This window comes from Pollachius pollachius (assembly GCF_949987615.1).
Source record: "Pollachius pollachius genome assembly, chromosome: 1".
In the NCBI taxonomy this organism is placed as follows: Eukaryota; Metazoa; Chordata; class Actinopteri; order Gadiformes; family Gadidae; genus Pollachius; species Pollachius pollachius.
The window spans coordinates 41,054,221-41,081,246 of record NC_136934.1 but is presented as its reverse complement, the minus strand read 5'-3'; the positions used below and the strand labels follow the sequence as shown (position 1 = coordinate 41,081,246).

General features: G+C 43.5%; 1 protein-coding gene across 1 annotated transcript; it reads left to right on the top strand.

The window, feature by feature from the left end:
* Positions 1-488: 488 nt before the first annotated feature.
* On the top strand, positions 489-14,739 carry sall3a (spalt-like transcription factor 3a; the record flags this gene model as incomplete). The annotated part of the gene is made up of 4 exons (XM_079750398.1): positions 489-573; positions 9,294-12,449; positions 12,703-13,040; positions 13,236-14,739. The coding sequence occupies 4 exons, from the start codon at positions 489-491 to the stop codon at positions 13,665-13,667; spliced, it is 4,011 nt and encodes a 1,336-aa protein (XP_079606524.1). The 3' UTR covers positions 13,668-14,739.
* Between the last annotated feature and the right edge of the window lie 12,287 nt (positions 14,740-27,026).

Below are 27,026 nucleotides of genomic sequence, written 5' to 3'. Positions count from 1 at the left end.
CGCGAGAAGAGAGATAAAAACACACAAAAAGCTGACCTTCCGCGTTGAACACCCCCCCCCCCACACACACACACACACACACACACACACACTCCCCCCTCCCTGAGTGCTGCGAGTTCGCTGTGTTGGAGGAGGAGGAGGTGGACGGTATGAGAAAAGAGGCAGATCCTCTCCTTTCAGACGTGAGAGTGAAGCACCTAATTGCTTAGTCCGTCCCTCATTACCATATCCAATGTAGAGTTTGCTGGACTCTGGCCAATCTGCTCTCGCTCACATGGTACCATTCATCGCGATGCATTATTCACTATCATAATTATATAGCGACATGCGCAATCCACACGGCAACAGCAACACCAGCTAATTTCCGTCATTTTTTTTTTTTTTTTACTACCAGACTATTTGCGAACATTTTTTTCTACCACTCGCTCGCAGCAGCAGCTGATGTATCTGCAAAAAGCAGCGACATCTCGCCGCGCAGCAACAGCAGCATGTCCCGTCGCAAGCAAGCCAAGCCGCAGCACCTCAAGTCTGACGAGGAGGACCCCGCACTCGGAGGAGTCCTCTCAGAGAATGGTGAGTGTTGTTTTTTTTATCCACAACAAATAGTAGACTTTGTGTTTTGGTGGTGCGATGTGGAATAAGTTAGTTAAAGGCACGTTTTGGTTTTTTACTTTCATCCGGTGCGGGGGAGCTTAAAGTGTGTCCGCTGGTCGGACAGTTGGGATGGGGCGAACACCTTGGTTTGAGTGGGATAAATAGTTGCGTTTTAGGGTATGGACTTTGCGATGGCAGTGTGTTGTGACATTGGGGTGTATTTTGTGAACACTGTTATTTTTTTTGCTTCGAGTTTTTCGTGTATGGTTTTCTAACTTACAAACAAATTGAAAATAATTTTCAACGCAATCAACTTAACTCACCGCAGAGCGTCGGCTTGGTAATAGAAGAGACTTGCTGATGCGATATGCACCTGGACTTAAATTAACTTAAAGTCATTTAGGACAAAACCGGCCTAGACTGCATTTGTTATAACGATCTAATTAGTAATTCTGGTCAGGTCTGAGAGCCATCTTAAATTAAATATTTGATTTAAAATAATACATTGGGTAACAGTTTTCCGAACCCTTTTCCACCAGTCTGTCGTCTTCATCCAATAACGTGCGCCCATAATATCACACAAACACAAGCGTGTATAAGTATTTTACAGAAAACGTTTACGAATGAATTAACTAACATCTGAAAATTTATATTTTGTGTAAGCAACAATTATATTTTTTATAATGGCTTTATTATAGGGCCTATTGCCCGCAATACGCCTCGGACAATAACCTCCTTTCTGGGTCTAGAAGGAGATAAATACACGCAAGGTCCTCGGACCTCATTCTTCTCCTGGGATTGTTTCTGTTTACACCGATGTACACACCTCACTCTTTCCGTTCTGCGATATTTCTACAAGTTTGGTTGGCCGAGCCAAAATAATGTGCACTCTGACTCAGTTCACGTGCACTGTCTTTAAATTTGGGCAAAGATCTTATACATTTCTTTTATCTCTACGTTTTTGTTGCATATTAGGTATATTAGGTCATTACGTCGTATTGTTTATTTTGTTTTGCGATATAAACAGTGAAAGATAATATACGCGGATTGGACTTTAAGACTAAGAATGAACGTATCTTATAGGCTATCCAGTTTTAAAACAATTTGTAGTAAGGCAAAAAACTCTAAATACTGAGTGTGATATTATTAATTGACGATTATCTATTGCTTTTTTAAATGGATTAAATGGAATCGTTCCAGGCCTACAAATCTCTTATTGAGTGCCTATAGTCGCTGTGCATTTTCAACAAATCACTGCCATGATATGCAAGTTTGGCCCTTTTAGGCCACCACACACAAGCCCTTTTGTGGGCTCTCTTTTGAACCGAAAGGCATGATGTAATCTCAAGGGAGCAGTTCTCTTTACATGAGGAAATGTTTGTATAAGAAGGGGTCGCTCTGATGAGGATGAGGCATCGCTCTATTTGATTTATGCTGAACTAAATGCCTCTGCACAACATCGAGGTTCTGTGCTGAATTACGTTTGAGGCCTTTGTTTTGCTACGTTATATTTTGTATTTTAATATTATTGACAATCAGATGTTGCTGTCAGACCAAATCCCATTGTCTGTTTCTGTAGGGGAAATCCCATATTTGATTTAGTTTGAAGACATATGCTACACATTTTAATGGAAGTCTAATCGAAGACCTCATAATCTAATTTATTATACTGTGGGACGGTACTCTTCTAATTGCATACACAACATTAAGAGAGAATGAATTTGAGGGCTATCTGTTTAATAAACAAATGTAAACATGCTGAAACACATGCACACACTCATTCACATTCACACACGTGTGCATGTGTGCATACACACAAACACACACATACACACACACACATACATTCACTTCACACATGCACTTACGTAAAAATGTCAATGCTAAAAGCAGTAGTGTGAGAACAGCCGACATGCATTCACATTTGAATGAAATTGAGTTGATGTGGAATGTAAAGTAGAAGCCTGGCCCATCTTTGTTTTAAGGAATATACTGGCGTTCTTGTTGTCTTGGGAGACACTGCAACAAGACAATCCAAAGCCTTTGGCAGAGAACAGTATGCCTATACAGACCACTCAAATAAATACTGTCTTTCATTCAAAGTTACCTTGGAGATATTCAAAAAATGCCAAACTCAATGAATTGCTATAGGAAATGATGAGAGTGCTTTGTGTTTTCTACTGCCGTTGTGATACGGCAGTAGAAATATATTGCCCTTCTCCTGCTAATGCAGATTTTTTTTTTTTAGGGATCCACATGATCCAGGCATAGTTTATACAATGGCACATGCTTTTCATTCATTTAGTGGGAAAATATTTGTAGCACAAGATATCATTGTTTGATATACGTCCTTTTGCAATGATCAAGAGTCAAGAGTTAACGTGTGCACAGGTGTCTGTCACAAATTCTGATTTGTAATAAACTGCTTGAATGAAAGATTTATTTTGGTAAAATACAGATTTTTTAAACAAAAAATAACAGATTATTTGAAGAAATTACAAGTTTATATTATAATACAGTATAATTCAAGCTTTTCTTGTACTATTTTACTATTGTAATATTTTTTCTAAAATGTACTACTTTTTTCCGGTTAGGTTCTTTTTTTACGATCCATTTTTTGTTCCTCTACACTCTGTTGCCGTCCAGTGAGACAAATTAGGACCCTTGTTTTCCCGCCACCTCCCATGAAAAGACAAAATAGCATGAGGTGTCAATGAGCACACATCTGTCACAAGCCCACCCCTCCTGCACCCCCCCGCCCCCCCTCCCCTCCCACCGCACCAACCCCCAAACAAACCATCACCCACCAGCCACCCTCTTCTCCCCCTTCTCTCCTGACCCCCGCGGAGCTCCCGGACACTCTCCCAGAGGGTGGCAGGCTTAAAGGAGCGCGATTACACCCCTCGCTGTCTTAACCTTCGCCTGCCCCGACCGGGTCCAGGCCGTCCTCTCTGTGTCGGGCTCATTGTACAATTGGAACATCTGTGGCGTTGACCTTGTCGCGCATAGAGCACCCGTGCCCTGGAAAGTGTTAACAGTGACAGGCTTTTCATCTTTTTTGGCACTTGCTTCTTTCTCTTTCTCTCTGTGAGTGTGTGTGTGTGTGTGGGTGCGTGTGTGTGTGTGTGTCTCTCTCTCTCTCTCTCTCTCTCTCTCTCCCTTTAGTCACTCTGAGCTCCTTGGTCCTCAGGGAGGGGAAGTGTGTGTGTGGGGGGGGGGGGGGGTGGTGGTGGAGGATTGTGGGTTGGAGGTCGTGGCGATGGGATTGGGGACACTGCTGGTGGGAAGATGGACGCAGACTTTGCATGCAGAGGATTTGCAAGCTGTCCTGCGGTACACACATCCAGTGCTTGCATGCACACACACAAACAAAAACACACACGCACACACACCCTTTCTCTATCAAATACACATGCACACATTCACTATAGACACTCACACACACACACACACACACACACACACGCACACACACACACACACACACAAACACACACACAGACTTTTGTATGTCATTAAAAATGACATACAAATTTTGTTAAATGAACAACAGTCATTCAATATTTTCTTCAACATCTCCATATTAAAGCCTATTTCCTAAACAGTTTGTAGAGGCACATTCAGAAACCCACTCTGAGGCGGACATGTATCGACTGTTGAGGAGCAGCGGGGAGACATATTGTAAGCAGGTTGTAGCTAACAGGGACAACACGGTGGTTCCCTAGTCCTCTTCCAGTGAGGCTTTGTTTGCCTTTTATTTTAATCCCCCCAGCACCACCAATAGTGGAGGTCTCTAGACCACCCATACAGGCATACTCAAGATATCCCCAAACATTCAAATCTGGCTCTTAATTGCTACCCAGAATTCACAACACACATCCAGACGAGATAACGTGAGAGAAAAATTACAGTGGAGAAAAAAAAGCTAAAAACAATTCGCAAGAGAAGCATTCCCTAAAACATAACATAATCCTTTTTTTTCACCATGCTAAAACCTATCAAGGATAAAGTGTTTTTTGGCTAACTTGCTTGCCTCAAAATCATACTTTTTTGTTGCTGATGTACTTGTAGTTTCAAGTCATATGCAGTTACGTTCTGCTTGTTTCTGGGCTTTCCATTTGATTTCAAAAGTAAAACATAAAGCAACTGCGATCACTGGAGAGACAAAGACATCATCTCCATGGTCCTCCAGGACAGGACGGCGTCACTGAATACTGTATCGCTGTGGTTCTGCGTATACAAACAAATCATTAATGTTTTGGCTGCAGCACATCTGCGAGGAACTCGCCACAAAGACCCCTCTGTTAGCGCAGCGATATGACTGTACCATGCTCTGCATCGGGGGCTGAGTGTCTGCTAGGACGGTGGGATGGGGAGGAGGGGGCTCTGCGTAGCTCGGGAGAATCCGTCTCTTCGGGGCCTGCAGGTGTGATGAGAGCGTGTGGCTCTGTGGTCAGATGGCTGGAGGAGAGAAGGAGGAGAAGGAGGAGGAGGAAGAGGCTTGCACCCAGCTGTAAGCTCTCTAGCGGGGGGTACAGAGCTTAGCATAGAAGATAAGGGGACGCTCCTGAGAGGAAAGCAAAACAACAGCCGAATCAAAGATGTTCTCGTCAAGATATTGACATGCTAGCCTGACCAATAGCTGGTAAATAATGCAAAATTTCAGCAATGAAGGAAAACTCTTGTGAAAAAAGAAAATTGTAATTGGCCGACGTAATTTGTACTTTGTTGAACCAAGCGGGGTTTCTTATTTGCCCTCCACCCTACCCCTCCTCTCGTACAGCTGGGCTCGGACCTATGGCAGTCCTTGTTTAGGATCCTGACGTCAGGCCTGCAGGTCTAACAGAACCCATAGAGTTGGCTGGGCCAAGAACAATCAACGTTCCTGACAGTCTGCTTTCTTATGACATTTTTTAGCATGCCAGGATTGGTGCTAATTCAATTCGCATGATCTCTGAACAGCTTTTGAGTAAACAAATACTTTGCACACTTCACTTAATTGACATACCTGCTGTTTGATGAGAAACATGCTGTCTTCTTTTGCTGTTTGATTTACATCTCTTGTTATCAGCGTTGTTAACACAGTCATTAGTAACCTTAGTACCTGACTTCCTCCACCGCTCCACCTTACTTTGTGTGTCTGTGTGTGTGTGTGTGTGTGTGTGTGTGTGTGTGTGTGTGTGTGTGTGTGTGTGTATGTGTGTGCCCATCCATGTGTGTGTGTAGGTGTGTTTCTGTATGGATGCATGCATACATGTGTGTGTGTGTGTGTTTGTGCGAACCCATGTGATTTTGTGTTTGTACATATGTGATTACGTGTGTGTGTGTGTGTGTGTGTATGCATGTGATTGCGTGTGTTTATCCTCTCAAGTGTATCTGGAAATTGTTTTCGAGTTGTGCGTTCATAATTGCTCTTTTTTTTCTCTTCAATGCATGGTTCTGTGCCTTTGCCAGTGGAAAGCATGAATGCCTTGTGTGATATAATATGTAAGATTAACGGTTTCAGTTAGCATGCCAGAGATTGTTAAGCAAGATAGCTGATACGCACATTCAAAGTCCACAATCGCCCTATTGACAATGTTGAGCTGCGTATTTGCATCTGAGTAAAAGAAGAGACTTAAAGAAATGAAAAACAGATTTTCACATGCCTTCCTTTCCTGTGCCATTGGATAATCAATACCCTTATACACACACAGACACACAGACACACACACACACACACACACACACACACACACACACACACACACAGACAAACACACACACACCTCACCCTTTCTCCCTATCTTTTTCTCGCTCAGAAACACACAGCCACAAAATGTAGACTCCATATAATTAGACATTGGTGATCTATTTTAACGACTTGACCAACGATATTTATCGATGTATATATGCGATTATTTTAAAGTAATTTAATAGATTTTAATAATGAAGTTATAACATTGATTAGTGCCCTTATAAATCAATACAGAATCTGTAAACTGTTATGTATCTTGTAATTCCCAAAATAATTTCAGAATAATGTCATAATATTTTAGCGTACAATTGTATATTATAATTCAGATTATTATTTTTATATCCATTTTTAAAATCTATTAAGCAATATATTTTCAATAGTTTAATAAAAAAACAAAATCTCAAACAGTAAATTCTAAATCTAAAGGAGGTTTAGAAAATACTAGAATATATATCAATATTATATAACATCCATGATTGTATAAACCCCAATGTGTCAAACAGAGACACATATGTGTTTAAGCGAGCAGGCACGTTTGATTGTGTTTTGCGTTACATGTGCGCATTCAATCGAGCATGCGTCCGCGAGGTCATAGGCATACAAAGGACCCTACTTGTAATTGTGCAACTGAATAAAAGAGATTGACAGTAATACCATTCTAATAACTAATCAGCTCAACTCAATGCCTACTCATTTGTGTTGACCTTTCAACCCTCAATTATGGAAATGAGCTCGGCTGTCCACTGCCCGGTTAAAGGACATTTTCCGGCCTGCCGTCATGGTCCCATTACTCTGCCGGTTATTTATTGGGATTTGTTTAAGGATGTGTGAGTTGGATTATTTTTAGTTTTATACAAATATTTTTTAAAAGTAGAATTAATCGCTGGAAATATTTAACTACCTTGCTTAAATTTCTTCCTTGATTAAAAAGACACGAGAAGGGGACAGCAACAAAGCGAATAATAAATTGCTTGATAAAAAGTAATGAAATTCCTCAACACAAATACAAATCAAACCCATTTTTTGATCTTAATAATTCAACAAATGCAATTAGATTACGTGTTCAGGCCCTCCCTGCCCCCTCTCTCTGCTACCATGCAGATGTGAGGACTGATGGCGTGCAGCTGCCCCTTCGTCTGCCTTTTGCCAGGCTGGTAATTATTAATTGATTGAGACACAGGACCCTGGTTGTATAACCCCAAATAGGGGCCCACTGACGGACACGCTGTAGGGCAGGATGCCTTGGATGCTCCGCGTAGGGAACTCAAGGCATCCATCCCTCTGCTTGTGTTGTATCTTTGTAAAATAGTTCAAGTGGCCTACAATTATTACAGCGGTGTAATTGGCCTTTGAGATTGTATACTGAGTTACGGAATTTATTTAAATCTATATATTTAAGATTCATGCTTCTTAATGACTTCCCATTTCCCAAGCGGACAGTTGCCCTGTGTTAATTATTGGAAAGGAAATTTAGACTGGTGGCACAGTTTGGTCTTTTTTTTGTACAGGACTTTAGTCTTCATAACATTAATAACTTGAATTTAAGCTTACAGCAAGCATATTACGGTCAACCAAGAGTTACCATACAACAAACTATGACAGAATCTTATTTTATTAGCTTTTCGTTTTATCCTGACATCTCAACACACACACACAGACACACACACATACACACACACACACGCACGCACGCACGCACACACACACACACACACACACACACACACACACACACACAAAAGCCAACAAGACAGCACATCCAGACACACACGCACAAGCAAATGCAATGGCTGTGCACACCTACAAATAAATATACAAAATAGGGAATTTCTTTCATTTTGATCAGGTGCAAACAAGGTCCATGATCGTGGCAGACGGGTCACACTCTGGCTTTTCTTTTGCCCTCGATGGTAGATTCTGGAAGAGGAAGTGGCTTCCTACGGCCGTGATTATACATGTGCAACTAATCAGAAACATAGCTGCCATAGCATAGCATGTAATTTGTTAAGTCTTATTTCAGAGAGCATGAGACAGCCAGACAGGATATGGAGGAGTGGGGAGACCAATATATAGGGAGAGAGAGAGAGAAAGAGAGAATTAGAGAGAGAGAGAGAGAGAGAGAGAGAGAGAGAGAGAGAGAGAGAGAGAGAGAGAGAGAGAGAGAGAGAGAGAGCGAGAGAGAGAGAGCGCGCGAGAGAGAGATCTTTGTAAAATTAAAGTTTTGATCTACCGCACAATGTATATATTTTGTATATATACCTTTTGCTCATCACATTGATGTCAGGTCTGAGATAGACTTTGAATTATATTATGAAATCATTAAACTAAGGTTTTATATACTGTAAAGTAAAAGGTGTGTGTGTGTGTGTGTGTGTGTGTGTGTGTGTGTGGTTGTGGTGGGTTGGAGGGGAATTCATTTTTTCTCTCTTTCTTGGATACTGCGCTTGAATATTACGTTACTAATACTAAGTGCAGAGACTAACACGTTTGAAATTCAGGTGGAAATGACTGGGCTTGATAGCAGAGGGGAATCCTAATGGGGCCATCAAAGACCTAATTTGTACTCAACAGATGAGGCGGCTGTGAATTGTATGAAATATTGGAAATCAATAGCTTCTATGGAATTTCATTAAGCCCAGTATCCACAATTGATAGGCCCTCATAATTTGATGGATTGCACAAAGACAATTATTAGCTGGCTCTATGGAGAAGGAGGCAATGCGCAAAACTGGGTCTTGAGAATTGGTGAACTAGGGCAATTTGTTCAGCTTGTGAAAAAAGGAAAAGAAATATCGATTTTGTTTATGTTAAAAGAAAGAAAAAACAGAGGTTAAACCTTTGTTGGACTGCACTACAAAATATGTGTGTGCACACGGTTGATTATTCATGAATTCTTTTTCTCCTCCCTCCCCCCCTGAACCCCATCCCCTCCCCCTCCTCCCTGACCTCTGTCACTCCGCAGCCCATGGAGAGGTGCTCGACGACGCTGACAGTGGAAACGAGAGCCGCAGTGGCAGCGAGGAGACCCATGTGTGTGAGAAGTGCTGCGCTGAGTTCTTCAAGTGGTCCGACTTCTGTGAACATTTGAAGAGCTGCACCAAGAACCCGCTGGTGCTCATTGTAAATGAGAATGAGGGCACGCCCGACCCTCCCCAGGAGTACCCTGTCGAGCCCTCCCCTGAACCCAGCTGCTCCAGCGAACAAGCGGACAGCGATGAGCCCGGAGAGGGCAACCACAGCCCGGCCGGAGACATCGATGAGGTTCCAGAGTTGACGGGCTTCGAGGGGGTCGGCGCCCTGGAGAAGGAGGACGACGCCATGGAAGTGGAGCTGTCTCCTGAGAAAATCTTGGATCCTGAAGAGCAAGACATGTCCCCCGAGCCTGAAGGCTGCCTACCTCTGCTCAGTGACGCATCCCCCTCCACTGCCACAGGCTATGCTATGCCTAGCACCAACGTCACCCTGGAGACGCTGCACGGCACTCGGGTGGCTGTGGCTCAGTTCTCACAGAGCGTGAAGGCTGCAGTGGGCAGTGGCGTCTCCACCATGGCCATTCCCATGATCCTGGACCAGCTGATGGCCCTCCAGCAGCAGCAGATCCACCAGCTGCAGCTGATAGAGCAAATACGTAATCAGGTGGCGCTGATGAACAGACCGTCATCCTCCCAGCCGGCTCTCAACCATCACACACACCACAGTACCAATACTGGGGCCCAAAGCGCTCCCTCTGTCGGTGGTCCGCCGATACCAAGCCAGCTTCAGCTTCACAGCTTCATCACTCCTCCGGTCCATCAGCTACCAATGAGATTGCCAGCCTCTCTCAGTGGTCAAGGCCCGTCCTCTCTGACCTCAGCAATGGATGTGCCGCTGTCACACACACCGCAGAGTTGCAGCCAGCCGTCTCTCAACTCTCTCAACTCTTCAGTGCCCAGCACTTCCTCAAACAATTCGGCCTTCCCCCCAACCAATGGCAGCGTTCTTTCATCTCTGCTGCCATCCATCTCGTCCTCTGGCTCGAATAATATCAACAATGGTAGTAGTTTGACCGCAAGTGTCAGTGGAATCAGTAGCAGCAGCTCAGCCCTCCCCAGAAACACCACCACACCTCCATCACTAAGCCACAACAGTCTGCTAAGCTCAGCCTCCAACCTACCACTGATATCTCACAGCTCTTCCAGCAGTGTGATCTTCCCCAACCCGCTTGCCAGCATAGCAGCAACGGCTAATGCTCTGGACCCACTCTCTGCTCTGATGAAGCATCGCAAGGGAAAACCCCCCAACGTGTCTGTGTTTGACACAAAACCAAGCTCCGAGGACCCATTTTTCAAGCATAAGTGTCGATTCTGTGCCAAGGTGTTTGGTAGTGACAGTGCCCTGCAGATCCACTTGCGCTCGCATACTGGTGAGAGGCCCTTCAAGTGTAACATATGTGGCAACCGCTTTTCTACCAAGGGCAACCTCAAAGTCCACTTTCAGAGGCACAAAGAGAAATATCCCCACATTCAGATGAACCCATACCCTGTGCCGGAGTACCTGGACAATGTCCCCACTAGCTCAGGCATTCCCTATGGCATGTCTCTGCCACCAGAGAAGCCTGTTACCACATGGCTAGATAGCAAACCAGTCCTGCCCACCATCCCTACCTCAGTTGGGCTTCAGCTTCCTCCCACTTTGCCAAGCATGATGGGAGGTTTTGGTGAGTCTCCAAGCCTCACCCCACTCAATAGATCACCTCAAAGACCTTCTCCACCCTCAAGTGAGTGTGCATCTCTCTCACCGAATATCCTCACTGACTCTGGCATGACCACTTTGTCACCCTCCCCAAAACCAAGCCTAGGGAGTGATCCTCCTCCTCTCCTGAAGCCTGAGGGTATTCACCTTCCCCCAACTTGCTCAAGACCTGGGGAGAACACCTACACGACCACCACCGTGACTCAAGTAAACCTTTCCACAAATGCCAGCTCTACCACCTTGTCTAGCAGTGGTCAGGTACCTGAAACAATCTCAAATCCTAATCCTGTGTCCCACCCAGTCCTTCCCATGCTCTCAGATCAGTTCAAGGCCAAGTTTCCTTTTGGAGGCCTCCTAGATTCTATGCAAACATCAGAGACCTCAAAATTGCAGCAACTGGTTGAAAACATTGACAAGAAAATGACAGACCCAAATCAATGTGTGATCTGCCATCGTGTCCTGAGCTGTCAGAGTGCACTGAAGATGCATTACCGGATCCACACTGGCGAGAGGCCCTTCAAGTGCAAGATATGCGGGAGGGCGTTTACCACAAAAGGGAACCTGAAAACACACTTTGGTGTCCACAGGTCCAAACCTCCACTTCGTGTCCAGCACTCCTGCCCAATCTGCCAGAAGAAGTTCACCAATGCTGTTGTGCTTCAGCAGCACATCCGTATGCATATGGGTGGGCAGATTCCCAACACTCCCCTGCCCGAAAGCCTACAGGAGATGGACACAGACCTTTCCTTTGATGAGAGGAGCTTGGACGCAATGAGCAGTTATGATGATGACCTTCTGGATGAGATGGAGCAGGCAATGGATGATGAAGATGACCTGGGGGGAGTAGACATCGACAGTTCCAAACCATATTCCCCTGGCTGCTCACCGCCCACCTCTGTCATCTCCAGCATTGCAGCTTTGGAGAACCAGATGAAGATGATTGATTCCACTGCTAACATGAGCCACTCTTTCAGTCACAAGCTTTCACAGAATGGCAATGGCTTTGCAGGGGAGGGGGATTTCTTCTCTCATGACAACTTTTCTGGAGTAGGAGCTATTGACGGTCAGAGCTTGGGGAGTCCGGCCCTCTCGGAGTCCTCTGACTCCTTGCAGCACCTGTCGCCAGCTCACAGCCATTCAGAGAGTCTCCGTCCAAAGTCCCCCATGACACTTCACATTAACAATGGCGGTGGTGCCTCAACAGCCGAAGACGGGCAGGAGATCCATATCCCAGTGGCAACAGTTAAGTCTGAGAAATCGGAGACTCCCTCTCCGCTCCCTGCCTCTGAAGGCACAGGGGCTCTGGACCTGACTGCCACTCAACCTGGCAGGCATTTCATCAAGGATGAGAGCCACTTCAACATGCTGTTCCTCAGTAGAGACAGAGGTATGTACAAAACAGTTACCTCTAGAATCTAGCACTTCCCTTAAATCATACAACATTTGTGAATGAATGTAAATATTGACATATTTGTTAACTTCATCATTCAAATGATGAGGTGGTAAAATATATCATCATTCAACCTATATTAAATGTAAAACAAATTACTCATTTAGAAATTAACAATTTAGAAGAATTATACAATTTAACATTAATTATATGCATATATCAACTAATGAGACTCTCATCTTTTCCTCAGGCCTCAATCCTCCAAATCTGGCAAGCACAGCGTCTAACATGATCAAAATGGAAATGAACGGACATGGTAAGACGATGTCGCTGACGGACAGCTCCCACCTGCCCCTGGGCATCCAAGTTCCAGCTGTGGCACCCCAAACAACCATGAGCCCCAGCATCACGCCAATGCTCGCCCCACCACCTCCACGGCGCACCCCTAAGCAGCACAACTGCCACTCATGCGGGAAGAACTTCTCTTCAGCCAGTGCCCTGCAGATCCACGAGCGCACACACACGGGCGAGAAGCCATTCGGCTGTTCGATATGTGGAAGGGCTTTCACCACAAAAGGCAATCTAAAGGTAGGTTCGGCTACAGTGGAATGCATGCCACAAAAACTTTTAAAATTGTTCAAAAATTGGAAAGTGTCACCTCACTTTCACCGTACATAGTTTCTATCTTACTTCATCGACAGTAGACATGTAACATTTACAGACAAACCAGCATTACAATGCATATTTGCACATGTTCTTAATATTTGATGGTGTTTCCCTCAGGTTCACATGGGGACACATATGTGGAACAATGCCCCTGCCCGCAGAGGTCGACGCCTCTCCGTGGAGAATCCCATGGCACTTCTGGGTGGCGATGCCATGAAGTTCAGCGAGATGTTTCAGAAGGACCTGGCTGCTCGGGCCATGAACGTCGACCCAGGCTTCTGGAACCAATATGCGGCCGCCATCACCAATGGCCTGGCCATGAAAAACAATGAGATCTCAGTGATCCAGAATGGGGGCATCACCCAGCTTCCCATTAGCCTAGGGGGAACTGGAATGCCTTCCCTCGGGTCGATGTCTGGAGGGATGGACCGGGTGCATGCTGACCGTAGCCCTCCGATGACAGGCATGGAGAAGGCTGGACTTGAGGTGGGATCCACCCGACCTTTCTCCAGGTTCATGGAGGAGAACAAAGAAATTGGAATCAATTAAAGACTTGCCAGTGTTATTACAAGGTAGGCTTTGGAAAAGTCTGAAAGTAAAAAGAAAAAAGAAACTGCTAATACAGTTTGAACTCATACGTACTATATTATGTACAGCTGAAGTAATTTCTTTGTTTGATTTTGGAAATATAGTATTTAGTATTCATTAGAGGTCTTTGCCTTTCCCTCATTCACCTCCTTGATATTTCGCCCATATGAAAAATACTTTGTCTCTTGTTTGAGAGTCTGTCGTCTTGCAAGATTTGCATGGTATTCATTGGTTTCTATCAGTATGTTTGACTGCTTTTAGGAAGAATAAAACAGTATACTGTCTCATTTGTGATCAGAAAGCATCATATTTGAACAGGACTTAAGCAGGCGGGATGAGAGCTTGGCATAAGGACTACATGCTAAAGTCCTGTTTGGAAAGCGCTACACGATTGCTCCTTTTTAAATAAGGGCTAGGGATAAATTGAAGAAAGGACTGAAATGAACTGTTTCTGTGTTCGCCTGGTAATTTTTTCTCACAAACTAGAAAACTTGAACAAAAAAAGGTTTGAACTATTTTAATCTTTACATTTAGTCTCCCAGCATTGTCTTATAATATTGTCCTGTGTCTTTAGTATTTATAATATTGACAAAAAAGCGGGTATACAAAATATATTTAATGACCCAGGCATTTTATTGATCCATTTTTTTCTAAAATGCAGGCTTCGCTTATGAATATCTCCTTCAATAAAGATGACCTGTCATTCAACAGATAAAAAGGTTGATTATTTTTTTTTGTGATATCTTTAGAGAGACTATGTGAGACATAGTACACGGTAAAAGGGGAGAGATATCTAAAGCTGCTATGAACACAACCCTGCTTTTAACCTTTGTAAAAAGAGAAGAAAAAATATCCTTTGGAGAAATATCTATGTATAGAAATACAGACAAATCTAAGAACAGGTATGCATATTTTGTATCACATAAAAATAGACATCATGAGTTGGGAGTATTTGTCATGTTTGTGAATGCACTTTTTAAAACGAGACGTTTTGTCTGTGAGTTACCGTTAACCTTTTGACTGAGCTATCTATCACGTGCTGTTAAAAAAAAAAATGTTTCCAGCATACCACTCCTACAATTTGCAAAATTGGTTGTCTGTTGTTGCATCTGTACCACCCAGAGTGCAAACCCAACAATCAAAGCGTTCTTAAATAAAAAAAGACAACAGGTCACCCATGTTTAGTCGTGTCCTTCTGTGCATTGTTCTTCGCATATTTGTATTACATATTACATGTAAGTACAGCATCATCAAAATAATTTTCCAGAGAATAGTCAAATAAATATACCATATATATTTTGTTTAATCTGTTGTTCTGTTCATTTGGTGAAGTGAACAATATGTAGTTAATTTGTTGAATAGCTTTTTTTTTGCTACAAGTAAGCCACACAGAATTCTTACGAATCAATTTTATTAGTTATTATTTCAATTTATTAATTTAAAAGAGGCTGTTACGTACAAACACATAATTATGTTAAATGGTGGTTCAACTTAACAAAACATTGTTTATAAAAGGTTCTTCAAATATATAATTTAAATACAATATTCTAGAAAATAATGTGAATTGTCAAATGAGATAAGACCTTTGGGGACAAATGGCTGTCGTTGACCTGTTCCAGAGATGGGCTTCGCTTTCCAGAAACACAAGATTGCATGTGTGAGCCTGTAGAAGTGTATGTGTGTATGCAGGACTGTGCCACAGAGATGGTGATAATGGTAAATCCATTACTCTAGAAATAAATTAATATTGGCCTCCTGAATGTGACCACATAAGTCGCAATACATACACCCCCCATCCCACAATGGTCTAATGTTATGTAATGTTATGTAATGAGCAAATTACATTTTGGACACAATAACCACTGTAACTACACCCAGCAAACAATTTGACAATGTGGACCCGATGACTTTTAAAAGTGATTGCTTTGTTTGAGTAGCCTAACTGAGAACATGTGGCACCATCATAATACGTATGAGATAGGGACTGTGTTTGTCCTGACAACAATAAGTCTTAGGACGTACTCTGCCAATATGTCTGCAATGATAATTTTGGATAAGTGGTTATTTTCACATCATATCTAAGTTGCATTCCAGTAATTCTGTGGCAGTGTGTAACTATGTGACACTATTGTGTCTGGGTGCACTCGTGGTCTCATAGCACAACCACACACACACACACACACACATACACACACACACACACACACACACGCACACACACAGACATACACACACACACACACACACACACACACACACACACAAAACCATGAACACGCTGAATAAGATATTTTTCATGATACAATTTTACAACCCATAAAATAATAATAATAATGTTAATTTCTTTTGTAATTCAGGGTAATTTAGAACAATGAACTGACTTATTAATAAATTTGTAATTTATAAATACATTTATTTTTTCCAGAGTTTCATGCTTTCATAGACATTTTTGTACAACAAATGTAAATACAGTTGGATGTCATTTATCCACGGATTCTCCCTTAAGCCCGTTCCTTGACCATGTATGGAAGTACTTTTTATGACATCCAACACAGTTGCACCAGCGCACTACCTGTCCTCGGAGAATGGCACAGCGTGAACCGGCAGAGACAGGCATGGGGACGTTGCTGTGGGCTGTTTGTTTAATGCCCTGCCTACTGTGAAAGTCTCCCAGAAACAGCCGCAGTAAATATCCCCATTGATCCAGAGACAGGGGGCCCTGCGATGATGTAGTGGTGAAGAGCCACTGGAGTAAATCTACCCGACAGTAATCCAATCCCAATCTCAAGGCCCTGGGATCTTAGATAGGTGCTTTAAATCCAAAAGTGATCCTTTTTTGCACAACTTCTTTTGCTTTTCGTTGTTCTTGCTCCTCTTTTCCTCCCCTTCCCCCACCCTTCCTCCTGCTTTCTCTCTATCTGAGCCTGAAATCAATACACATTTCTTTCCTTCACTGGCTGTGCTTTACCTGTCTCAAAATATTACAAGCAATAATGATTTCACGTTCTGGGCTTTGCTCTTACAATAAACACAATCTACCCCTCCAATTTAGTTAACTGTTAATTTTTACTGTGCCTGATTCAAATATGGTATTGTGCGTCCAAGAAAAACCTGTCAAATGAATGTACACCCCTGCTGGGATAGTTGCCATTCTCTTAAATGAAGGGCTGTACAGGAAGGTCTTGAATCCCCTTTTGGCGAGGGTTCACCTTTAAAGGCCAAGGAGCTGCCCACCTACTGCTTGGCTGCTTTCTTGGCCGCTCTGCGAGGAGTCGGTTTTCAAACAGGCCTGTAAAGATGACAAAGTTATGTTTTCCAGATCTCTAGCTATACGACTGGGTGGCTAGCACGTTCAGATTCTTTCCTGTATGGATTGGCTGGATGGATGGTGGATGAAGCATGTGGTATAATAAGGTAAAATACCTCAAGACTTTTTCTGCTCAGTATCAGTGCGACACATAGCCTCTGTTTGTTTGAGTGTGTGTGTGTGTGTGTGTGTGTGTGTGTGTGTGTTTCTGTACGCATACTGTATACCAGTCTTACAAATTACGTTGACGATTGCATCTCTTTAGATATTGTATATTCAGGGGAATATGACAAAGGTTACTACACCGTGTCAGTTCAATAATAAACCGTACCGTAGACTTTTTTTCAAGTCTTACCAATGTAGCGTTTTAGTTTTCAAAGAGTCCATATCCTTGTTTTAACTATGCAAGGTCAACAGCATTTTCATAGTCAAGGTGAGGATGGGCTTATCTTGCGCAGTTTTCAACAAACATGTTTTTTCAACACAAAAAAACAACACAAAAAACCAACCAATCAATGATTGTGGAGATCCCAGAGTGGCTGTACACCTCAAAAGGAAGAAGTCATCAATTAAGCAAAGTCACAGGAACAGGCCTAATTCGTCAGAGTGGCCGTGGATCAGCCATTGTGTTCGGTTTGGACGTGACAAATGGCGGCCCTCTTCTGTGTGACCAAGGTTACCGATCGATAGAGATCATCATTCTGATGTGGCCTTTTATCTCACAGCCCTGCTCCCCAAAGCCCTATATTATTCCTCACACAGAGATATCAAAGGAGGTGGAGGTGGAGCAGGAGGAGGAGGAGGAGAAGGCAGGGGGGAGGAGGAGGAGGATAAGGAGTAGGAGGAGTTGACAAGGGGCCAAGAGTCTGCTTGTGCTCTTTGTCCCCCTCCATCTTGCAGACATTAATTTGGCCCGAGGTCGTCCCTGGGACTTTGGAAGACGACCCTAGTCTACGGGGAAGGTCTGTCTCGATCATGTACTCACTGGGGGAGTTGTAGATGTTCATTGTTGAGGGCCGTTTGGGTGGTCATCGAGGTATGGGTTGATCTCGAGAGCCTGTTTCCCCCCTCGCCAGTAGTTCTTCAAACGTGTCAAATCCGGCTGAGAGTAAAGCCTCCTGGGCGGGTATTGATCTGCGCCATTATGGAATTCTATGCCAATAAACTGCCATGACTTACTGTAACAGTCCAATGATTAGGGCCCACTTGTGTCACATGACCACAGAGAGCTTCCTCATTATCAGAGGCCATTATGACTAAATGGAGTTTTGCAATTGAGTTACGGAATGACGAATATTGACTTGTTTTAGCTTAAATCGTCTGGTTTAACTGTGTTATTGGTATGCAGGCTTATAGAGTTGCCAGTAATAGCAATGTCTTTATGACTATCATGAACCACAATGATGATAATACTTGAATGAATGCATATCCTTATGTCTGAAGCACAACAACGCTGCCATGTACCTATGAGTTCATATAAAAACTAATATTACATGTATTTTTTGTAAATGAGGTTTGTAAAGTCAATTTGATATGATGAGTTTTTGGACAAAAAAAAAATCTAACATTTACTACTCCCAACTGTTGTGAAATATATATATAACTTTGGAGTTACTCAACTCCAAAGGTTACCCTGCAACACATACTCAACATTGCACCATCTTACTTTGTCAAATCTGTTGAGTTTCTCACAAGTAATGAAACATGAGATCAGGAACCAAACGTAAAATATGCATGGACACTATCTATTACTTGTTTCCAGATCACCCCATCTCTAAGAAATTGAGGATATTACATTGCACGCCACGTTAAACCTCTCATAGTTCCAACACTGTGTATCACAGCTCCTGCGCTGTGTATATGGTATTCAAGCCCTTAAGTATGTGACATTGAAACTATGCTATTCACTGCAAAACTAAATAGACCCACAGCATGTTACAATGGGCCAGAGCACAACTTGGCTATCGCCATTTTGTAAATTTTGCTTCAATTGTATGCTTCACAATGGGGTACCGTAAACCTATGCAAAATAAAATTTAAAAACGATCGCAAAAAAAAAACATATTCGTTATTTTCCTGTCAGACAAAACAACCAGATCTTGGTCGTCTTTCACCCCAGAAACAATGGGATAAACGGCAAACCTTACTCTTGCTGATGTATGGAATTTGGGAGAGTTGGAAGATGTCACTGTCAATGATTGACATGATGAGAGAATCAATGCAGAAGCCTTGCTGCCAGGCAATAATCCATCCAAACTGATCACGCTTCAAATTGCCTGGAGGTATTGATTACATGTGCAGGCCCAGAAAACATGGTAAGCACTGAGCAATAACAATCAAGCAAAGAGACAGATGTTTTCTCCCCCTTCTTGAAATTCTTCATTGTGTTGCTCAATGCTTTATTTAATACAACATTGACTCACACAGTCCTCTTCATTTGTTTAGTCACAAACAAGCTCAAAATATACATAAATAAGTACAAAGCAATCTATTTATTTTGGTGCTTGGCACATACAACGTCTTCGTTTGGAGGCTCAGTGTGGCCTCACTTTGATCTACAAGAACCTGGAATATGCAGAGCAGCTGTCTGTGATCACAGCAGACCATTGCATTACACCTTATCATTTCCTCTAGACCTGAAACCTAAACTCAAGCCTCATCAATAATGGAGCTGTGATCCACCACCCTTTAAATCTCCATGGCACATCTTACTCTCTGGTCTCAGACATTATTTTACCTTCAAATGTTCTTTCATCCGTTTTTTTTCTCTAATGGGCTTTAGTCTTTTTCATGCTTTTTGTAGATGTAAAGACCTTTTGCACATCTACTCTACTGTATAAACTACAGGCCCTGTGTGAATGGATCACAATGGGCTCTTATGGTGGGTTTTAATTTTCTACATGGATTTTCCCATTAGTCAACAAACTAAGTGTTCACGTTCAATGTAATCCTTTTGCCCCCTCTTTTAATAAAAATAAACTTTGGATGAATGTGTCCGTTCAACCATCATTTGTTCTGCTTTTTGTTTTGGTTCAGACAAGCGAAATACCCTCCATTGTCTCTAGGCAACAAAGATATTCTTAGCTTTTTTGTGCCCTCTATTATCCAACTGTCTGTCCAACTAAATTATTAAACGCACTGAATCTGGTTAAGTAGTGTACATTTTCCTTAAGGTCAGAAAGTTCATTAAGCATGGACTGCCATTGATTGTATCCATATGTAAGCTTGGTGTAGGTTTTCTCTTGTATCGTCTACTATTAGAGACAGCATTTAAAGGTCTCAGCCCTTGCATTACTACAGTAATGAAAGCAAGAATCCATTAGACTCTGTGCCTGCCACTCCTTGTAATGAAAATGTCATCAGATATACCGTAAATATACAGTTACAGCAGAATCTCCTACAATGGGCATATATTATGCTGTGACTCAACTCCCTTCTGCCCAATGCACAAACAGGCAACATCTTGAAGTAGATTAAGGATCATCTTAGACTATTCCTTTTTGTTTTTAAACCAGATCGTGAGTCATATTTTTGTAAGAAATAGAATATGCCACCACCAATCCAACAAACACACACACACACACACACACAAACTAACTCTTAGAGCAAGGTTTTCTTAAAAAAAATCTACGATTACTATGACAGCTATGATATCAATATCATAGCAACACACTTGTGTCAATTGACGTGAAGCCGATAAAGATCAGTAATTTGATTGAATGTGTGCAAAACTACTCATACTTCACGTGGGGTGACTTTGATCGTAAAACTATTTGAAATCATATCAGATGCTGCGACAAAAGGCGAGGGCGCAGCCAATCAGCAAGATGATTTCATATAAAGGAGCTCTCGGGTTTCGCCGTCATAAATAACTCATGGTAATCCCATATTTCTCTGACTTGTCTCATTTGTGCTTGGGATGGAAAGAGTGGAGCTGTGACAAACATTGTTAGCGAGACGTCTCAGCCAGGCTTTATGTGCCTTGGCGGCTCCCCTCCCCCTCCTCCTCCTCCACCTTCTCCACCTCCTCGACCTCCTCCTCTACCTCCTCCTCCTCCTCCTCCACCTTCTCCACCTCCTCCACCTCCTCCTCTACCTCCTCCTCCTCCTCCTCCACCTTCTCCACCTCCTCCTCTACCTTCTCCCCCTCCTCCTCATCCACCTCCTCCTCTTCCGCCTCCTCATCCTCCTCCACCTCCCCCTCCTCCTCATCCACCTCCTCCTCTACCTCCCCCTCCTCCTCCTCCACCTTCTCCCCCTCCTCCTCATCCACCTCCTCCTCTACCTCCTCCTCTACCTCCTCCTCCTCCTCCTCCACCTCCCCCTCCTCCTCATCCACCTCCTCCTCTACCTCCCCCTCCTCCTCCTCCTCCACCTCCCCCTCCTCCTCCTCCACCTTCTCCCCCTCCTCCTCATCCACCTCCTCCTCTACCTCCTCCTCCACCTCCCCCTCCTCCTACCCACCTCCTCCTCTACCTCCCCCTCCTCCTCCTCCACCTCCCCCTCCTCCTCCTCCACCTTCTCCACCTCCTCCACCTCCTCCTCTACCTCCCCCCCTCCTGCTCCTCCACCTCCCCCTCCTCCTCCTCCACCTTCTCCCCCTCCTTCTCCTCTGACATCTCTAACCTAATCATACCCCTTACCCTCTTCAACCCCTTCTATACTGCCATGCATATTTTAACAAATTACTTATTTTGAAGGAACTTCAAACCAGATACGAGTAAATGACCATATATGGTTGGTGCGTTAAAATGATCCCAGTTTCCTGTGCCATTAAGTAAAAATAACACAACAGCCGGATCGTTCTGTCAGGTTGCATTTAAATGTACACACTTGATTGTCCCTGAAGTGATAACAAGGATGATGCTAATGTGTTTGTGTATGCGTCCGTCTCGGTAGGATTTCTAACCAGGATTTATTCCTACGTAAACCTGAACAACTCCCCCAACCTGCATTGAGATCTTCTTCCTACACGTGCAATTTTCCAAAGGCAACCACTTGCCAAGCAACAATTATGCTGAAGTTTTCAATTACCCTCCCTCCGTTTCATTAACAAAAAATGTTTGGCTATTGTATAATTAGATATATGAGCTTACCACCAACATTTAGCATAGCCACTACACAGCAGCCTGATGGAAAGCAGGGAAGGGTTTCAGCATGTGTGCATTTATGGTTTGCTGAGGAGTGCACTGTGAAGTAAGTTCGGCTAGACATCATGCGGCATTATGCAGGCCATTTATGCCCCCCCCCACACACACACACAGACACACACAGACACACACACACACACACACACACACACACACACACACACACACACTCCCATCATTTACTTTGGTCCTGTAATCTGTACAAAGTATACAGGCCTGTTAAAAGAGAATCACTGGAAGTTTGATTAAATATAGGGTATGGCTGTATATCTGATTTAAGTTGTTATCTGCATTCATTGATGCACCTCTTAACAAGTGTTTTTTTTGCTCTTGTGCAAACAAGAAAGTCCTTGTTGTTTGTGTTAAGATATCATTTCATACTCCGGACTTGTGTACCAAATCGAACCACATTATTGTGTTCACTCTGTCCTTTTTTGTCCTATTTTTCCCTTCTTTTTGATAAACATTGGCTGTGAATACGCCATTAAACTTTTAAAGCCCATATCATTATGTAACGTATGACCTATGGATTATATTATATACAAAAATGTAACTGTTCATGACGGCGGCTATCTCTCCATCTTAAGTGGCTGTACACTGTTACCTAGGCGGCTTGAGTTTCAGGGAAATGCAATCCAATACAAGCCACAGAAACACTCCTGTCCGTTCCCTTTCACATCCCTTGCAACAGGTCTCCAAGTGAGGCCAAGAATGTTCTCAGTGAAGAGGTATGCATGTGTGACCTAATTGAACAGAAAATACAATATCCGTTTTCTTTAACTTCCATTCTTTATATCGATCAGCAGGAACCTCTATGGTGTGTTTGATCAAAGGTAATCTTTAGAGTAAAGGGATTCTTTTTTACTATTACACTTCAAATGTTGGTGTTTTATTTTACGCCTAGGATTATTTACGCGTTACTCCATGGAAAAAAACAGCAGTCAGTGTCTGATAAGCCAAGATCAAAATGGACCAATACTGAACGGGAACACTACACAGGAAGGCAAGGTGTGGTTGACCTGATGAAGCACAGATAAACCCAGAAGAGTCTGGTCATCGTGGCTCAGTGATTCAGACCTGATATATCCCTAGCCCTGGGACAGAATTATTAACATTTCATCGTCTAAACAAAGCATTCGCAGTGTCCCATTTCCCAGGCCCTTACACACACTTTCCTAATGGGATATTACTTGCCCCTATGCAAGAGTGCAACACAACAGAGAAAACAACACAAACAGTTTGCAAATGGAACCAAATCTATCGAGCTGAACAATAATTGGCCGCAGCCAGTCATGCACTAAGGGCATAAATATTAATCTTTATCTGCCACTACACAATTTAAAAATTATGTATATTGGACATAATTCACTGTGATTAGTGGAACTGATTGTGTTATGGTACAGATCAGTTGCAGAAATGACCAAAAGCAGAGGTCCATTTTCAAAGTAATTTTAATACTAAATGGATTTTCGTCCTCTTTGTGCATAGAAGTGAGGGCCCCCAGCCAGTCGGTGCTAATTACATCCATAATCAAATGCGTTCTGTGTCTTCTTGTTAATGGCATTGATCTTTTGGAATATCCAAGCCTATATTCTGTGAGATTATTGGATAAAGTGCAGGGCGAAGTCTGCGTGACCCTGGCGGGGAGATGTCGTTGCAGACATAAGTGGGTATTAAATGGATATAATTGACAGTGACCCTTCCTGGCACTCTGTGCGGCTGGGGCCTCTGGTCCATAGATCATACAGGAGAGGGAATGAATTAACATATGTTAAGAGTGGGAACATTCAAATTGCGGGAAAAGAGATAAGGGATCCACACTGAGCCGGTGGGCTTATGATCTGATAGGGGCCAGAGATGTCACATGGTCAGCCGCTATGCTGGCAGCACCCCCCGCTGCCCCCAAGTGTCTGCCCTTTAGAGGCTGCCTGCCAGTCTGTCTGTCTGTCTGTCTGTCTGTCTGTCTGTCTGTCTTCCAGTCTGTCTGTCTGCCTGCCTGCCTGCCTGACTGTGTCTATCTGTCTGTATGTAAGTATGTCTATCTGACTGCATGCGTTTCTGCCTTCCTGTCTGTCTGTGTCTTTGTCTGTGTGCATGTCTATATGAGTCTGTCTGCATGCATGTCTATCTGTATGTCTATATTTTACGTACAGTACCCTGATCATCCCCGTAAGAGTGAATGATGATTGGATGTTGAATGGCCTCAGGCTTTTGCTATTCAGTTTTCCACCTTCTAAAGTGGGGGCTCATCCAAAGTCTTGTTTGTTTGTGCTAATGTTCTCAATCACATGTTGTTACATATAATTTTGTGTCATACACTGTCCTTCAAAGCACCCTATTTTGCAGCAGCGATACCATCCCTGCCCAGGTGGGTTCCTTTGTACTGTGTGTTGTTTGGTTTACTGTTGTGAAGCTGGCATGATGAGGGTAATTGGAGTGTTGGTGTGGTGAATCACTGCCAGCCTGGGTGGGCAGATTGCATATGATGATCATGTTCTGACCAGATGGCTGGCTGGCAGAAACACTGCATTTGGATTGGGATATTTGTGCATGTGCGTGTGTGTGTGTGTGTGTGTGTGTGTGTGTGTGTGTGTGTGTGTGTGTGTGTGTGTGTGTGTGTGTGTGTGTGTGTGTGTGTGTGTGTGTGTGTGTGTGTGTGTGTGTGTGCGTGCGTGCGTGTGTGTGTGTGTGTGTGTGTGTGATTGTGTGAGTGTGCTTATGCTAATGTCTGTAAACATAATATTACATGTTTATTATCTGTCATGGAGAAGTATTGGAAATCATGAGATCAAACGATAAACATAAAATAAACAATATTAAATACTTAAAAACGACTAAATACTAGATCACAATATAAGTTGCCTGATCAGAAATCAGAACCAGGTTGATAACTGTATGCGCACACAGAAAACAAAATTTAACAACGTGACACTATTAACAATAACAATAAAGTTTGAACAAATATTTTACATGGGTCAAAGCATAGCAGATATATCGAGATTATCAGACAAACTACGCAACGCGGTGCCCGATAAGAATTCTGTTCCATTACGACATTGATGACAAATAAACAATTGAAATGGTTATTTGTCACGTTAGCAACATTGTTTTGCAGTGTTTAACGACCGGCTGTAGCCAACACTGTTAAACAGCGGTAGAGGCAGCGTTGGGGTGGCCCTGTGTTTCCAGTGCAGCCCAGCCAGCCACTTGGAAACATATTACTTTAGAAGATGACGAATGACTCCTGCAAAGTTTCACACATGCGGTCGGACAAAGTTTATCTTCAGGGCATGTGCTGCTGCCAGCAGTGCTTCCAGAGGACTTTAATCTTCCACTTCTCAGCCTCACCTCCCATTGCTGTGTGGGGGACTTGATGGGAGGCAGGCTGCTGGCATTGTGACGCCTCATCTGAGGCAGCCATCAGCACCAACGCTCTACCACCACCATCACGACCACCACCGCCAGCATCACCAGCAACACCACCACCCGCAACACCACCACCACCACCACCACCAGCAGCACCAACAGCACCAGCACCTCCACCGACTCCACCAACACCACTAACTGGTAGCGCTGTAGTTCCCAGTCTACCCGCGTTCCGGCTGCTCCTCCTATATAACTCCGTTCCCTCGGTCCCCTGATTTGAGTTTTTAGTGGTTGGTTTATTTGGAAGGGGTTGAATGTTTCGCGGGCAGGGTTTGAACAGAGTCAGAGTCAAACACTTCCTCGGGTTTTTCCAGCCAACACAGGTACAGGAAGGGGGGGGGTGGCCTTGAGAAATATGCACGCATTGTGTTGTGATGAGGCGTGGATGAATGATTGACTTGCAGGGCCACATGATAGCTATCTTATTAAATGTCACAGGAATATAATCCGCATGGCGCTGGACTCATCGCTCGCACCTCTCCCATCCATCTTGTTGTGGCAGCCGGCTTTCAGTACAGCCGTACCCGTCCCGCTGCCCACTTAACAAATTATTACTTCTTCGTTTGGTTGTTGGCGCACAGAGCAAACTGGCAACAGTAAAACACTATTGATGTGGATCGGGTCGAGTTCATTACACCGCCGCTGTTTCAACTAATGAGTGAGTTCTTCTGCAAAACCTAGCATTGTAAGAACAGCAGAAGGAACTGGGGGGGGGGGGGTGTTGTGGTCGTGTTGATGGTGGTGGGGGGTTTACTGCTGGCATGGCTGTCAGTACGGGGGTTGGGCCTGGGAGAGAACGTCAGCACCATGGATGGTAGGGAGTGCTTTGGTTTGATGTCACAATGATAGGTCTCTGTAATGGGCACTTTGCAAGAGCAATCAGTGCCTTCTGTGAATCATGAGTCCGGCATGTAATTTATGTGTGTGTGTGTGTGTGTGTGTGCGTTTCTCGGTAAAATTGCCAAAAAGGATGGGAAATATATTTGTAGCATGTAAAAATAGCAGAGGGAAATGTCAGGCACCACATTACTTGCTGAGTTCTCTTTATGCAGGAGAGTGACTTCCTCTGCATGCAGACACAAACCACAATTTAATCACCATTGAATTGTTGCCTTTACAAAACTATAGTCATTCAAATTATGATATCATAGCCACCGTCAGGACCTCAGCAAAACCTGAAGTAGATTGGTGGATTTCAATTAATGCTCATTACTACTTGGTTCCAGCAATCTAACATGTTAAAAATAAACCTCATGTTCAGACCTGATGTGTCTGGTATTCTTCCCAAGGTAGCGCACATGAATTACCACCAGGAGGGTATCACTATACGATCTAAAGTAGCCAACCTCTTCCCATTGAGAACCCAGGGCACACAGAGAGCCCTAAAGGTGGAAGGTACTAATCCCGCTCTGGTTCTTGCTTGTCCTCGGTAGTACT